This window comes from Loxodonta africana, chromosome 3 (assembly GCF_030014295.1).
Source record: "Loxodonta africana isolate mLoxAfr1 chromosome 3, mLoxAfr1.hap2, whole genome shotgun sequence".
Classification (NCBI taxonomy): Eukaryota; Metazoa; Chordata; class Mammalia; order Proboscidea; family Elephantidae; genus Loxodonta; species Loxodonta africana.
In genome coordinates, this window is record NC_087344.1 from 10,870,437 (window position 1) to 10,886,999 (window position 16,563).

At 38.9% G+C, this 16,563-nt stretch overlaps 1 protein-coding gene across 1 annotated transcript in view; it reads right to left on the reverse strand.

Moving 5' to 3' along the window:
• Positions 1-16,563, reverse strand: part of LOC100666404 (zinc finger protein 883-like) — a 42,072-nt gene that overhangs the window by 4,184 nt on the left and 21,325 nt on the right. The window contains exons 3-4 of the mRNA XM_023540460.2: positions 1,800-1,926; positions 155-305 (exon numbers count right to left, since the gene is read on the reverse strand). Of these exons, the coding sequence (XP_023396228.2) occupies positions 155-305; positions 1,800-1,926 (278 nt within the window). The remainder of the gene's footprint in view (positions 1-154; positions 306-1,799; positions 1,927-16,563) is intronic.

Sequence of the window (16,563 nt, forward strand, 5' to 3'; positions counted from 1 at the left end):
ATATCTAACTCACATTTATGAAAATAATACATTGCAAAAATTCTGTGAACATACAATTTTAGAACTAGTTAGATATATATATATAATTTTAATGCCATGACATTTTAAGATTTTCTCATGAGGCACCGCTCTGTCTCATGTGAATGACACTTACCTCTTATGTCTCCCCTGATTTTTATGCTGATCTTCAATGCCATGCAATTTGCAGATATCTCTTAACATGGAGAACCAGGTGTCATTCTTCATGAATTCCACTATTAGATATTTATTGGATAACTTTTTTCCATCATTGAGATCTTGAGAAACTGACCCAGTGATTGAAGTTGAGGTCCACAACATGAAACAAAAAGGAAAGAAATTATTAGCAGGAAAAAAGCAACTGTGAGCAAAGAAAGAATAACACATTTGGCTGTTTCAGGTCTTTGGAAACGGTCTAAAAGCAATTTTCTAGGAAACATTTCCATGAAGATTGAGAGTGACAGCAAAGTTGCGAACTGTTTCCAACTGGTTCAGTCACAGCCGTGAAAGCAAAACCAGAAAAGACTCAAATTTTTAAAATTTCAGTAAACTGGGATGATAACTGAAACAGTGAAAATTACAGGTCCAAACCCTAGAATGGGAGACTTGGAACAGGTATAATGAGCCTGATGTGGGAGACTGGATTACCGGCACAACCACAGAGAGTGACATACATTGAAAGCAGTGTCCTCGGCCACCATCTTTGAGACAAACACCATGGTTTCTGACTCTGCTCAAAATCCAAAGGGATTTGGTTGCCATGCAACACATATGCTGCCCCTGTTTTCTAAGAAGGAGATTAAGTTTCTACCAAGGCTTCGACCCATAATTTTTCCTGTTCTGCTTATCACCCTGGTTCACTGAAATTTAAAAAATTTGAGTCTGTTCCAGTTTCACTTCCTCAGCCATAACTGAACTAGGAAGAACCACTTCTAAGCCCTGGTGACAGTGACATAAATAGGGTGCAATTAAGAAAGTAAAGTACAAAGACATTGGACACATCGCACATGTAATGTGGAAATGCTCAATGTGCATGGAAAAGGAAAAGGGCAAGATCTTTCTCCACAAACACAGGCATAAAAGGATTAAGGGAAGTAGGAAAAGTAAGCTCAGGCCTGTGAAGTTCAGTCTCCTCAACCAAAAAGAGACTTCTGCTAGCTTATTTATTCAAATCTAATTCACTCCATGCAGGGCTGGTACTTCAAACAATTCTTGCCTTCCTGGTGTTCCCCCACATAGTGGTTCTAGATGCCCTATATCCACCCTCAGATGTTCCTCATTTCTAGGAGAACGAATGAGTATAGGTGACATGGCAACCACAAAGAAACGCAAATCATGAGGTAAGACAGTGACCACCAATGAACATTTCCCTATACTGAGCCCATACTTTGACCTGCAGAGTCTCCGGAAATGGGCAGGTGTGAATTTATTTGCAGCAAAATAATCATGTCTAAATTGTAACAAACACAGTGAAACTCTTTCTAAGGTCCCAAACCATATGTCTCCTCTCTATGCCCTAAAGTAATGCCTGAAGTCAATTCATACACTTAAAACATTTAAAGAGCCTCAAAGCTTTTGCCAAGAAAATAAAAAGCCTGTTTAATATATAGAGGCTTATGTTCAGGGAAAGCTAGGACATTTAAGATCCACAGATCAAATGACTACGCCTGTCTTGTTTAACAATGCATTCCCACTCTGCAGCCCAAATGCAGGATCAAGGTTGACAAGTTTGATATATATGCTCACTAAACAATAAATTTAAAAAACGATACCATACTTACCTACTGAGGCCAGGTTTCTGAAGGTTTCTATCATCACGTCTTTGTACAGTTTCCTCTGAGCAAGATCCAGCAAAGTCCACTCTTCCTGGGTAAACTCCACAGCCACATCCTCAACAACTACTGAGCCCTAAAACATCCCACATATTCTGGTTCAGCAAGATACCATGTACTCCAATATGTGCAAAAGGATGGATAAGGCTGACAGTCTTGGGAAACTGAGAATTCATAGGGATCTGACACAAGGTTCTGCGTTGCACCAAGCTCTACTCTAGGGTTTAGGCATCAGCCTTATTCTGTCACTGTCTAAATTCACTTCCTGACTGATTGCACCCTGTGTCATAGATTTAACAATACTTCTAACACTCCGGTATCTCTCTATGCTTTGTGACCAATTTTAGTCTTATCATTTCTATCTTTATCGACTAGAACACTCACAGCACACAGCAGAAATTAGAGAAATGCTCTACAAATTAAAGTCTTGTATGAATATTCAGATCAATTCCTTGTATAAAATCTTTTTTTTTTTTCATGTCTTTCCACAAGATCCACCAGAACTCTCAAAAACCATGAGCTACAGGGTGAAAGCAGGATGAGATATTAACAAGTGGGAAACACTGTAGAACTTGCAGCTTTTCCTTTTGGCTCTTGCCAGTCATGGGAGGTGCAGGTGCCCACACCAACAAACTGGTAACCTAAGGCCCCAAGATGCTCGTATTTTCTTGAAGAATTCCATGTGATCAGGAGGTAACAGGGCACCTACTGAAAGTAGAATATTATTTTTGAGAATTATTAATTTTTACATATCTGTCACCTGTTTTTCAATAATTCAGTAGTTGCACTGTTATCCTCTCCACCCCTTTCATGGGCTCATCAAGGGAACTGAAAAGTTAACTAGAGCTCAGTTGAGAGACATGAAAGATGAGAATCAAGATCTCCCTATAATTCCATAATTTGAGATTCAATGTTACTATATACCAATTATTAATGAACACTCCTCTCAGCAAACATACATCTAAACACCCATACAAACACACTTTAATGTTATAAGATGAAAAAGAGCCATATCTCTGCAAGACCCAGAAAGCACACCCTTGTGTTTTGCTGACCATGAAAGAGGTTAAGATTCCCATTTATTAACAGGTGGGCAACATGATGAATGTAATCAACGTTACCAAATTACTGTTGAATTATCAAATGTTTTGTTGAATGTATTTTTTCTACACACACCAAAAAAAAAAAAAAAATCATTTTGTAAATAAGTTAATGGAAGTACAGAGGGATTAGCTGTTAAATTAGCTGTTAAATTCTCTGTGAATTCCAGAAAACAGAGATTTACATATCAGCCTTCTATAGGCTGCACTCCAACGTTTTCTCACATTTGCAGCCCCTGAGAAGCACAGGGGCAAGACTACTCAAACTCTGACCATTGGCATTCCCTGAGCTGTAGGACTGGCCTCTGTGAAAAAGCATAGATCATTGATTTCCTCATGTAGTGAGGAGAGAAAAAGCTGCTACACTACACTTTTGATGCTAAAAGTGGATTGAACAACAGAGCAGCTGTACAATAGGAAGGTTCCTCTTGTCAGGACACAGGGTGAAGTGAGCTGCCTAGATCATCTCCAATACATCCTGGTATAATGATGTCACAGCCAAAATTCAAAAGTCTCCTCCACTGCAGTGGGCCAGGTTGCATATTTTAAAACCATCAAAACCCCTAACATTTATTACTATATCCATAATAAAATGTTCCATTTATTAAGCAACTACCATACGTGGAAGGCTTTGCAAAAAGTTTGACCCTCTAGTTCATTTATTTCTCATAATGATTCTCTTAAGCAGATACATTTCAAACAGATCATACTTGAGGAAAGTTAAAGATAACTAACTAATCGCACGCTCAATGTTGCATGACTGAAAATTTGCCGAGCCAGGATTACGATGCAGGACAATTCGCCTTTGAAGCCTAAATTCCTGACAATTACAGTTTGTTCATGTGAATATAGTTTTGCTGTTATTCTCCAACAAAACCATGAATGATCCAGAGCCCTGCTGGGTGCTAGGGAGAGGAGGTAAAGGAAACATCCTACTCAATTTAACTCCTACTCCTGGCAAAGACCTGTGTCCCAAGAAACATTGCCTCCCTTCAGGCCTTTACCTCTGGCATCTTCACTTATTAAAATTGATTTAGATAATACTGACATACAGCCTATTTCATTTGGGCAAAACAGACACAGAATGAACAAAACAGAAACATCTCTGGTTTCAAATAAAAACTACAAGGCATCCTAAAGACAAAACACACAGCTTGAAGTGAAAAAGCAAGCATCAGAAACAGACTAAGATATTGCAGAGATTTTGAAACAATCAAATCAGAAATTCAAAACAACAATAATTAACATGCTAGGGGCTCTAATACATAAAGTTTATAACATGCAGCAACAGATGGGTAACATAAGCAAAAAGATGGAAAGTGTCAGACTCCAAGAGGAAGGCTAGAGAAAGAAAAAACAATGTAACAGAATGGGAAATCTGGCAATTATGAATGATGGTTGTACAACATGGTATCACTAAATTGTACACCCGTAAAATGTTGAATAGGTAAAATGTTTTATGAATTGGCAATTATAAAAAAAAAAAGTTCTACAGAAAGAAAAAAAATGCTATGTATAAGAAACTCACATGAGAAAAGACAGAGCACTAGAGAATGAATAAATGAAGGTAAAATAAAATCTTTTATCTTACTTATTCTTAACTGGTCTAACAGTTAAACAATTTGTTCAAAACGATAATGGCAACAATATATTCTGTGATTACAACAACCCCATGTGATGGGGCAGAAATGCCCCATAAGGTTTTCTTGGCTGTAATCTTTAGAGAAGCAGATCACTGTCAACCTTTCAGTTAGCAGCTGGGTGCTTAACCACTGCACCACCAGGCCTCCTTACAAACTTCATAACCTAAATGATATGGATTAATTCCTTGGAAAACAATCTACCAAAACCTACACGAGCAGAAATAGATAATCTGAAAGTGCCTATATGTGCTAAATAATTAATAAGCAAAAACCTCACCAAACAGTAAGTACTGGGTAGAGATGGTTTCAGCGTTGAATTCTACCTTACCAAACATTTAAAGAAGAAACCATATCCATTCCCTATCTCTTACAGAAAATAAAAGTAAAGGGAATACTTTCAAGCCAATTTTATGAGACCAGCAAGACCAAAATGCCAAAACTAGACAAAGACATCACAAGAAAGAAAAAACATAGACAAATATCTCTCATGATCATAGATGCAAATCTCCCCAACGATATTAGAAAATTGACTCCAACAATGTATAACGCAAATTATACACTATGACCAAGTGGGAGGTATTCCAGGTATGCAAGGCTAAGTCAATATTAGAAAAATCCATTAATGTAATCCACTACATCAACAGGCTAAAGAAAAAAATTATATGAATCTATCAATATATGGAGAAAAAGCACTGGACAAAATCCAACACTGATTCACGATAAAAATTTCCAGCAAACTGGGAAAGGAATGTCCTCAAGTTGATAAAGAAATCTACAAAAACCTACAGCCAACATTATAATTCTAAATTAGAAACTAGATCTTTTGCTGTTAAGCTCAGCAATAAAACAACAATGTCCCTGCTCGTCACTCTCATTCAATGTTGTACTAGAAGTCCTAGGTAATGCATCATGACAAGAAAAAGAAAGAAAAGGTATATATAGACTAGTAAAGAGAAAATAAAACTTTCTTCACAGATGATATGATTGTCTGTGTATAAAATCCCAAAGAATAAACAAAAAACCTCCTAAAACTAATAATCACTCATAACAAAGTTGCAGAATAAAAGATAAACACACAAGTCAATTGCTTTCCTATATACACAAATAAAAAACAATTACAATTTGAAATTAAAAACAAAATAGCATTTGTCATAGTTATCTAGTGTTGCTATAACAGAAATACCACAAGTGGATGGCTTTAACAAAGAGAAATTTATTTTCCCACAGCCTGGTAGGTTAGGGTAGACGACGGAAGGCTACAAGTCCAAATTCAGGGCCCCAAAGGAAGGCTTTCTCTCTGGGTCAGCTCTGGAGGCAGGTCCTTCTCACCAATCTTCCCCTGGACTAGGAGATTCTCCATGCAGGAATCCTGGGGCCAAAGGACACGCTCTGCTCCCTGCACTCCTTTCTTGGTGGCATGAGGTCCCCTTGTCTCTCTGCTCACTTCTCTTTTACATCCCAAAAGAAATTGACTCAAGACACAATCCAATCTTATAGATTGAGTCCTGTCTCATTAACATAACTGCTGCCTATCCCCCCTCATTAACATCATAGAGGCAGGGTTTACAACACACAGGAAAATCACATCAGATGACAAAATGGCAGACAATCACACAATATTGGGAATCGTGGCCCAGCCAAATTGATACACACATTTTTGGAGGACACAAAGGAACCCATGACAGCATTTATATCAGCAATAAGAAAAAAAAAAAAAACAGTATAAACCTACAAAAAATATGTAAAAAATGTGTATGAGGAAAACTACAAAATCTGATGAAAAAAATCAAAGAAGCTCTAAATTTATGAAGAGCAATTCCATGTTAATGGATAGGAAAACTCAAAATTGTTAAGACAGAAGTTAACTCATGAAGTTATTTTCTGGATATCAACAATGTTTTTCTAACAATGGTATGAAAAGAGCAAAACCTCAGACTAGTTAACACGATTGAAGAAGAACAAAAAGGGAAGTCTGATACTACACCACTGGAAGACTTACTCTAAAGCTATAGTATCAAGAATGTATGGTTATTGGCAAAAGAACAGACAATTACATCAATGGAACGGAAGAGAGAGCTCAGAAACACACACACAACTATAGTCATCTGATCTTTGAAAAAGGATCAAATGCAATTCAATAAAGGAAAGACTATTCAATGAATGGTGCTGCAGCAACTGTACATCCACAAGCAAAAAATAAAGGAATCTAGACACAGACCTTACACCTTACATAAACATTAACTCAAACTGGATCCAAAACCTAAATGTCAATGCAAAACTATAAAACTCAGAAGATAACACAGGAGAAAACCTCAACGATGCATTGGGTTTGGTGATGACATTTTAGATCCAACACTAAAATCATGTCCCACGGCAGAAAAAGTGGATGATGTGGAAATAAATGAACTGAAAACCTACGTGAACCCAAAAACCTGCACACAAACGTTTATAATAGCTTCATTTACAATCGCCAATATTGGAAGCAACCAAGAAGCCCTTCAATAAATGAATGGATAAACTGTGGTTATTCCATTCACTGGAATATTGTTGCTATTAGGTGTCATTGAGTCGGTTCTGATTCATAGTGAACCTATGTACAAGAGAATGAAACACTGATCCTGCACCGTCCTCACAATCGTTATTATGCTTGGGCCCATTTTTGCTGCCACTGTATCAGTCCATCTCGTTAAGGGTCTTCCTCTTTTTTGTTGTCTAGTTTATCAGGCATGATGTCCTTCTCCAGGGACTGGTCCCTCCAGACTGTTCTGGCTTTTAGATGCCATCAAGTCAGTTCCAAATCATAACAACCCTACCTACAACAGAATGAAACACTACTGGGTCCTGCACCATCTTCACAATTGTAAGGTTTGAGCCCACTGTTGCAGCCACCGTGTCAACCCATCTTGTCTAGGGTCTTCCTATTTTTCGTTGATACTCTACTTTACCAATCATGATATCATTCTCTAGATACTGGTCCCTCCAGATAACATATCCAAAGAACATGAGATGAAGTCTTGCCATCCTTGCCTCTAAGGAACATTCTGGCTATACTTCCTCCCAGACAGATTTGTTCATTCTGGCAGTCCATGGTTGTCATGGATGGAATTATGTTCCCCCAAAAATGTGTGTATCAACTTGGTTAGGCCATGTGTGGTTGTCCTCCATTTTGTGATTGTAATTTTATGTTGAGAGGATCAGGGTGGGATTGTAACACCACTCTTACTTAGGTCACCTCCCTGATCCCTGGGGTGTGGCCTGCACCACCTTTTATCCCTCAGGAGATAAAAGGAAAGGGAAGCAAGCAGAGAGTTGGGGACCTCGTATCACCAAGAAAGCAGCACCAGAAGCAGAGCGAGTCCTTTGGACCGAGGGTCCCTGCGTCTGAGAAGCTCCTCGATCATGGGAAGATTGAGGACAAGGACCTTCTTCAAGAGCCAACAGAGCTAGAAAGCCTTGCCCTGGAGCTGACGCCTTGAATTTGGACTTCCAGCCTACTTTCAGTAAACCCTGAGGAAATAAATTTCTTTGTTAAAGCCATTCAACTGCGGTATTTCTGTTATGGCAGCACTAGATGACTAAGACAATGGTATATTCAGTATTCTTGGCCAAGACCATAATTCAAAGGCGTCAATTCATCTTCGGCCTTCCTTATTCACTGTCCAGCTTTCGCACGCACATGAGGCTACTGAAAACACCACGGCTTGGGCCAGGCGCACCTTAGTCCTTACAGTGACAGCTTTGCTTTTCAACACTTTAAAGAGGTCTTTTGCAGCAAGTTTGCTAAATGAAATGTGTCGTGTGATTTCCTGACTGATGCTTCCATGGGCGTTGACTGTGGATCCAAGTAAAATAAAATCCTTGACAAATTCAATCTTTTCTCCATTTATCATGATGTTGATTGTTGATCCAGTTGTGAGGATTTTTGTTTTCTTTATCCTGAAGTGTAATCCACACTGAAGGCTGTAGTCTTTACCTTCATCAGTAAGTGCTTCAAGTCCTCTACACTTTCAGCAAGCAAGGTTGTGTCATATGCACATGGCAGGTTATTAATGAGTCTTCCTCCAAACCTGATGCTGCGTTCTTCTTCATATAGTCCGGCTTTGGGAATCATTTGCTCAGAATACAGATTAAATAAGTATGGGAAAGGATACAACCCTGGCTCACACCTTTCCTGATTTTAAACCACTCAGTATCCCCTTGTTCTGTTCTAACAACTGCCTCTTTGTCTATGTACAGGTTCCTCATGAACACAGTTACACATTCTGGAATTCCCATTCTTTGCAATGTTATCCATAATTTGTTATGATCCACACAGTTGAATGCGTGTGCATAGTCAATAAAACACAGATAAACATCTTTCTGGTATTCTTTGCTTTCAGCCAAGATCCATCGGACATCAACAATGATATCCCCTGTTTCATGTTCTCTTCTGAATCTGGCTTGAATTTCTGGCAGTTCCCTGTTGATGTGCTGCCCCAACTGTTTTTTAAAATATCTTCAGCAAAATTTTATTTGTGTGTGATTTTAATGACATTGTTTGATAATTTCTGCATTCGGTTGGATCACCTTTCTTTGGAATGGCCATAAATATGGATCTCTTCCAGTCAGTTGGCCAGGTAGCTGTCTTTCAAATTTCTTGGTATAGACAAATGAGCACTTTCAGCACTGCATCCACTTTTAGAAATGTCTCAATTGGTATTCTGTCAATTCCTGAAGCCTTGTTTTTCGCCAGTGCCTTCAGAGCAGCTTGGACTTCTTCCTTCAGTACTATGAGTCCTTGATCATACGCTACGTCCTGAAATGGTTGAACATTGACCAATCCTTTCTGGTACACTGTCCGTGTATTCCTTCCATCTTCTTTTGACGCTTTCTGCATAGTTTAATATTTTCCCCATAGAATCCTTCAATATTGCAACTCAAGGCTTGAATCTTTTCTTCAGTTTTTTTAGCTTGAGAAATGCCAATTTTGCTCTTTCCTCCCTTTTGGTTTTCTATCACCACTATAATACTTTTTCTTCTTGAGCTGCCCTTTGAAATATTCTATTCAGCTCTCTTCATCATTTCTTCCATTCACTTCAGCTACATTATGTTCAAAAGCAAGCTTCAGAGTCTCTTCTTTCCTGTCTTTTCAATGACCTCTTCCTTTCGTCATGTATGATGTCCTTCCACAATTCATCTGGTCTTTGGTCATTAGTGTTGAATGAGTCAAATTTATTCTTGTGATGCTCTCTAAATTCAGGTGGGATATACTTAAGGTAGTACTTTGGCTCTCATGGACTTGTTTTAATTTTCTTCAACTTCAACTTGATCTTGCATATGAGCAATTAATGGTCTATTCAACAGTCGGTCCCTGGTTTGTTCGTACTGATGATATCGAGCTTTCCCATCATCTCTTTCCACAGACGTAGTCGATCTGATTTCAGTGTATTCCATCTGGCAAGCTCCATGTGTACAGGTGCCATTTGTTGTTGTTGTTGTTGTTGTTGTTAGGCACCATCGAGTCGGTTCCAACTCATAGCGACCCTATGCACAACAGAATGAAACACTGCCCGGTCCTACGCCATTCTTACAATCGTTCTTATGCTTGAGCTCATTGTTGCAGCCACTGTGTCAATCCACCTCGTTGAGGGTCTTCCTCTTTTCCACTGACCCTGTACTCTGCCACACATGATGTCCTTCTCCAGGGACTGATCCCTCCTGACAACATGTCCAAAGTATGTAAGATGCAGTCTCGCCATCCTTGCCTCTAAGGAGCATTCTGGCCGCACTTCTTCCAAGACAGATTTCTTCATTCTTTTGGCAGTCCGTGGTATATTCAATGTTCTTCGCCAACACCACAATTCAAAGGCGTCAACTCTTCTTCGGTCTTCCTTATTCATTGTCCAGCTTTCACATTCATATGATGCGATTGAAAATACCATGGCTTGGGTCAGGCACACCTCAGTCTTCAGGGTGACATCTTTGTTGTTCAACACTTTGAAGAGGTTCTTTGCAGCAGATTTGCCCAATGCAACATGTCTTTTGATTTCTTGACTGCTGCTTCCATGGCTGTTGATTGTGGATCCAAGTAAAATGAAATCCTTGACAACTTCAATCTTTTCTCCGTTTATCATGATGTTGCTCATTGGTTCAGTTGTGAGGATTTTTGTTTTCTTTATGTTGAGGTGTAATCCATACTGAAGGCTGTGGCCTTTGATCTTCATTAGTAAGTGTTTACATTCGTGAAAAAAGTATTTGCAGTGAAGGAGTCGTTAGCCTTGCAAAATTCTATCATGGGATCTCTGGCATCGTTTCTATCACCAAGGACACATTTTCCAACCACTGTTCCCTCTTCTTTGTTTCCAACTTTCACATTCCAATCACCAGTAATTATGAATAAAAAGAAGTAAGGTATCAAGTCATAAAAAGACATGGTAGAAGCTAAAATGAATATTGCTAAGTAAAAGAAGCCAATCTGAAAAAGCTACATACTATATCATTCCAACTATATAACATTCTGGAAAAGGTAAAAGTATCTTGTTGTTAGGTGCCATAGAGTCAGTTCTGACTTATAGTAACTCTATGTACAATAGAATGGTCCTGCACCATCCTCACAATTGTTGCTATGTTTAAGCCCATTGTTGCAGTCACCATGTCAGTCCATCCTCATTGAGGGTCTTCTTCTTTTATGCTGAACTTCTACTTTACCAAGTATGAAGACTTTCTCCAGGGACTGGTCCCATCTGATAACACGTCCAAAGTTCGTAAGACAAAGTCTCGCCACCCTCACTTCTAAGGAGCATTCTGGCTGTACTTCTTCCAAAACAGATTTTTTTGTTCTGGCAGTCCATGGTATTATTCAATATTCTTCATCAACACCTTAGCTCAAATGCATCAATTCTTCGATCTTCCTTATTCAATTTCCAGCTTTTGCCTGCATCTGAGGCAACTGAAAATATCATGGCCTGGGTCAGATGCATCTTAGTCCTCAAGGTGACATCTCTGCTTTTTAACATTTTAAAGAGGTCTTTTGCAGCAGATTTGCCCAATGCAATAAGTCGTTTGACTTCTTGACAGCTGCTTCCATGGGTGTTGATTGTGGATCCATATAATATGAAATCTTTGACAACTTCAATAATTTCTCCATTTATCATGATGTTGCTTATTGGTCCAGTTGTGAGGACTTTTGTTTCCTTTATGTTAAGATATAATTCATATTGATTACACATTAATAGTGTGGCCCAACTGCATTAAGTGTACAACAAAAAGAGTGTACTCTAATGTAAACTATGTCCTTTAGTTAATAATAATGTATCAATTATTGGTTTATCAGTCATAAGAAATGTAGGACACTAATGCAAGCTGTTATGAAAGGGAAAACTGAAGGTAAAAGCAGTAGGAAGTAGGGGGTATATGGAAACTCTGTGCTTTCCACACAATTCTTCTGTAATCCTAAAACTGCTCTAAAATATAAAATCTATAAGATAGGCCATCTCAAAGATCTAGGTCCCCCAGCTTTGCCCTACATTTTCTTCTATGATTTTATGGTTTTAGTTTTCAGATTTAGGTCCTTAATCCATTTTGAATTGGTTTTTGTGTATGCCGTAAGGTTTGGATCTTGGCTCATTCCCTTGCATGTGCATATCCAGTTTTTCCAGGACCACTGATTAAAGAGACTCCCCTTTCCCTATTGGATGGATTTAGCATCTTTGTTGGAAATCAGTTGATCACAGGTGTTTGGATTTATTTCTGGGGTCTGAATTCTATTCCATTGGTCTATGTGTCTACCATATACCACTATCAGGCTGTTTTAATTACAGTAGTTTTATAGTATATTTTGAAGTCAGGAAGTCTGAGTCACACTACTTTATTCTTCTTCTTTAGGATTGCTTTAGCTATTCAGGGTCCCTTACCTGTCCAAATAAATTTGAGGATTGGCTTTTCCATTTCTGTGAAGAAGGGTATTGGACTTCTGATGGAGATTGAACTAAATTTATAGATTGCTTTGGGTAGTACTATCTTAACTAGATTAAGCCATCTAATCCATGAACATAGAATATCCTCACACGTATTCAGTTCCTCGTGGATTTCTTTTAGCAAAGTCTTATTGTTTTCTGTATAGAGGTCTTTTACCTTCCTGGGTAAATTTATTGCTAGGTATTTTATTCTTTTAGATACTATTGTAAAAGGTAATGTTTCCTTAATTTCCTTTTCCTCTTGTACATTGTAGGAATCATACCATCTGCAAAAAGGGATAATTTTGCTTCTTTCTTCCCAGTTTGGATACCTTTTTTTTTTTCCTCCTCTAATTGCTCTGGCTAGGACTTCCAAAATGATGCTGAACAGTAGTGGTGAGTGGGCATTCCTGTCTTGTTCCTGTTCTTAATGGGACCACTCTCAGTCTTTCTCCATTGAGTAAGTTAGCTTTCAGTTTTTCATAAATGTCCTTTATTATATTGAGGAATTTCTCTTCTATTCCTATCTTGAGTATTTTATCACAAAATGGTGTTAAGCTATTAGGGAGATGCAAATCAAAACCATGAGATACCATGTCACCCCCACTGGAATGGCAATGATCAGGAAAATGAAAAGCATTAGGTGTTGGTAAGGTTGGGGAGAAACAAGAACCCTCATGCATTACTAGTGGGATTGTAAGCTGGTACAACCATTGTGGAAAACAGTTTGGCGGTTCCTCAAAAAGTTGAACGTGGAACTACTATAAAACCCAGTAATTCCACTCTTAGGCATATACACAAAAGACCTGAAAGCATCAACATGAACAGACCCATGTACACCAATGTTCACTGCAGCACTATTCAAAACAGTCAGAGTGGAAACAAGTGAATGGTCCATCAACTGATGAATGGATAAACAAATTGTGGTATATACACACCAAAAAAAAGAAACCAAACCCAGTGCCGTCAAGTCGGTTCCGACTCATAGCAACCCTATAGGACAGAGTAGAACTGCTCCACAGGGTTTCCAAGGAGTGCCTGGCAGATTCGAACTGCCAACCCTTTGGTTAGCAGCCGTAGCACTTAACCACTACACCACACATACAATGGAATATTAGTCAGTCATAAAGAGGAATGAAGTCCTGATGCATGGATGAACTTAGAGGACATTATGCTGAGCAAAATAAGTCAGATATAAAAGGACAAATGTTACATGAAATCACTTACAAGAAGTAAGCAGTTATACAGAAACCATAAGTAATTAGTAGTTACCAGGCAGGAGGGAGAAAGTAAGTGGAGTTGTTTGCTTTGAATGTACTGAATGCATGTTAACAGTGGTGGGATAATACACAAAAAGAGAGTGAGAATATGACGGCACAATTTGAGGAATGTAATCAATGTTACTTATGTGCACATGTACAAATGGGAATAATGCATGTTTTGGTGTGTGCGCAGGGTAGACCCTGAATTATGACGTGTTCTAGTAATGATGAACTGCACTTACAGGACTGTGCTTTTTTTTGGTACATCTTATCGTTAGTAGTACATACAATGTTGCAACACATAATTTGCTAAGCTTATTACTCTCTGATGTTCACTTTCAGATGTTCAATGATATGATTTATAAGGACACTGATAATGAGGCAATAATAATAAAAACTTAAAAGAAAAAAAAATCAGGTGTTCAACTTATATCAGCACCAACTCACAACAGAGCCATCAGAATGGAACCCCAATGTGAGTCTCGAACTACCAATATATTTCTACTAAAAAAAAAAAAAGACTCGATGGCACTGGGATTGCCAATTCATGAAAATAAAAGTGGTTTCAGTGCAAAAAGAGACTAACAACAAAGGGAAGAGAATTCGGCTCACAGGCAACCCATGTCTTTATGGGAACATAATGTACAACAAAGTTAACTTCAAAAATGATTAAGGACAAACAGCTTACTAAATAGTGTCAGTACTATACATAGAGAAAAATAAAACCAAATTCTACCTATCAAAAAAAATAAAAATATTTGTTGGGTTAAATCTATTCATTAGAAAACAAAAATGAATGAATAGAAAATCAGGTATGTTACTATTATAAGAACTCTAGAAAAAGTCAAATCAGAGAAGAAAAAACTCTTTGATGGTTACGAAGGTGGGGAGGGAGGGAGGGGGTATTCACTACTTAGATAGCAGACGAACTATTTTAGGTGAAGGGAAAAACAACACACAATACAGAAGAGGTCAATACAACTGGACTAAACCAAAAGCAAAGAAGTTTCCTGAATACAACCGACGCTTCAAAGGCCAGAGTAGCAGGGATAGGGGTCTGGGGACTATGGTTTCGGGGGACATCTAGGTCAACTGTCATAACAAAATGCATTAAGAAAACGTTCTGCATCCCACTTTAGTGAGAGGCGACTGGGGTCTTAAACACTAGCAAGTGGCCATCTAAACCCAAAAATTGGTCTCAACCCACCTGGAGCAAAGGAGAATGAAGAACACCAAAGACATACAGTAAAGATGAGCCCAACAGACAGAAAGGGCCACATAAACCAGAGACTACATCAGCCTGAGACCAGAAGAATTAGATGGTGCCCAGCTACCACTGATCCCTGCCCTGACAGGGAACACAACAGGGAATCCCTGATGGAGCAGGACAGCAGTGGGATGCAGACCTCAAATTCTCGTAAAAAGACCAGGCTTAATGATCTGACCGATACTAGAGGGACCCTGGAGGTCATGTTCCTGGACCCCTTGTTAGCCCAAGACTGGAACCATTCCCAAAGTCAACTCTTCAGACAGGGATTGGACTGGACTATAAGATAGATAATGATATTGGTGAGGAGTGAGCTTCTTGGCTCAAGTAGACACCAGACTATGTGGGCAGCTCCTGTCTGGAGGCGAGATGAGAAGGAAGAGGGGGACAGGAGCTGGTTGAATGGACACAGGGACTACAGGGAGGAGAGGAGAAATGTGCTGTCTCATTAGGGGGAGAGCAGCTAGGAGTAGATGGCAAGGTGTGTATAACTTTTTGTATGACAGACTTGATTTGTAAAATTTCACTTAAAGCGCAATAAACACTTTTAAAAAAAGAAATCAGGTAAGTTAAAATATGTAAGACACTCTTCTATGTAATTGGAACACATCAGTGAAAAACTCAAAGATCTCTAAGAGTTGGTGAGTCAGCAATCAGCAACCTAACATTCAATTATATCTCTTATGGAAAGGTAATAAGTACAACTGAAAAATAAAAAAGGAGAACAGAATTCAGAGTATTGACAGTGGTTACAACGCAAGTAGTGGTATTAATTAGGGCATTCAGAGTCACCTTCATGGAAAAGATCTAAGCTAAAACTTGAGGGATGGAATAGCTGAGAAGAGATTGTTCCAGGAAGAAGAAACAGCCAGAACACAGGTGGGAAGGTGGGAGTGTGTCTTGTATGTTTTAGGGAGAGCCAAAGGCCAGCACAATTGGAGCAGAGAAAGATGCAGGAGAATAGCAGAAGAGGAATCTGGAGAGGTGACTGGGTTCAGTTGGTTATCATGTTCTGGGAGAACTTTGTGGCCGCTGAAAAGGCTCTGGCTTTTAATCTGAGGGAAATGCAGAGCAATTTTACGCTTCTGAGCAATGGAGGAAACTGACATGACATCTCTTAAAGCACCTGTGTGTAGGGGGCAAATGTAAAAGCCGAAAGATACGTTAGAAGGTTAAAGCCATAATCAGATAAGAAACGATGGTTGAGGCTGTGGCGGTAGCAGAAAAGTGGTGTGTGTACGGGATGGTCCTAGGCTTTTAAGGTAGAGGCAACAAAATCTCCTGATGGACTCGATATTGGGGTGTTAGAGAAAGAGGTGAAAAGGGTAAGCCTAAGATTTTTTTCCCATGAAAACCAGAAGAGTGTCATGCCATTAACTTGGATGTGAAAGCCTGCAATGGGAGTGTAATTTATGGCAGGAATGCAGAGGTAACTTGGAGATTGTTAAGACAAAATGAGGATAAGCCATCCGAGAGAGGAAGACATATAAAAACGAAAGTCTTTAAA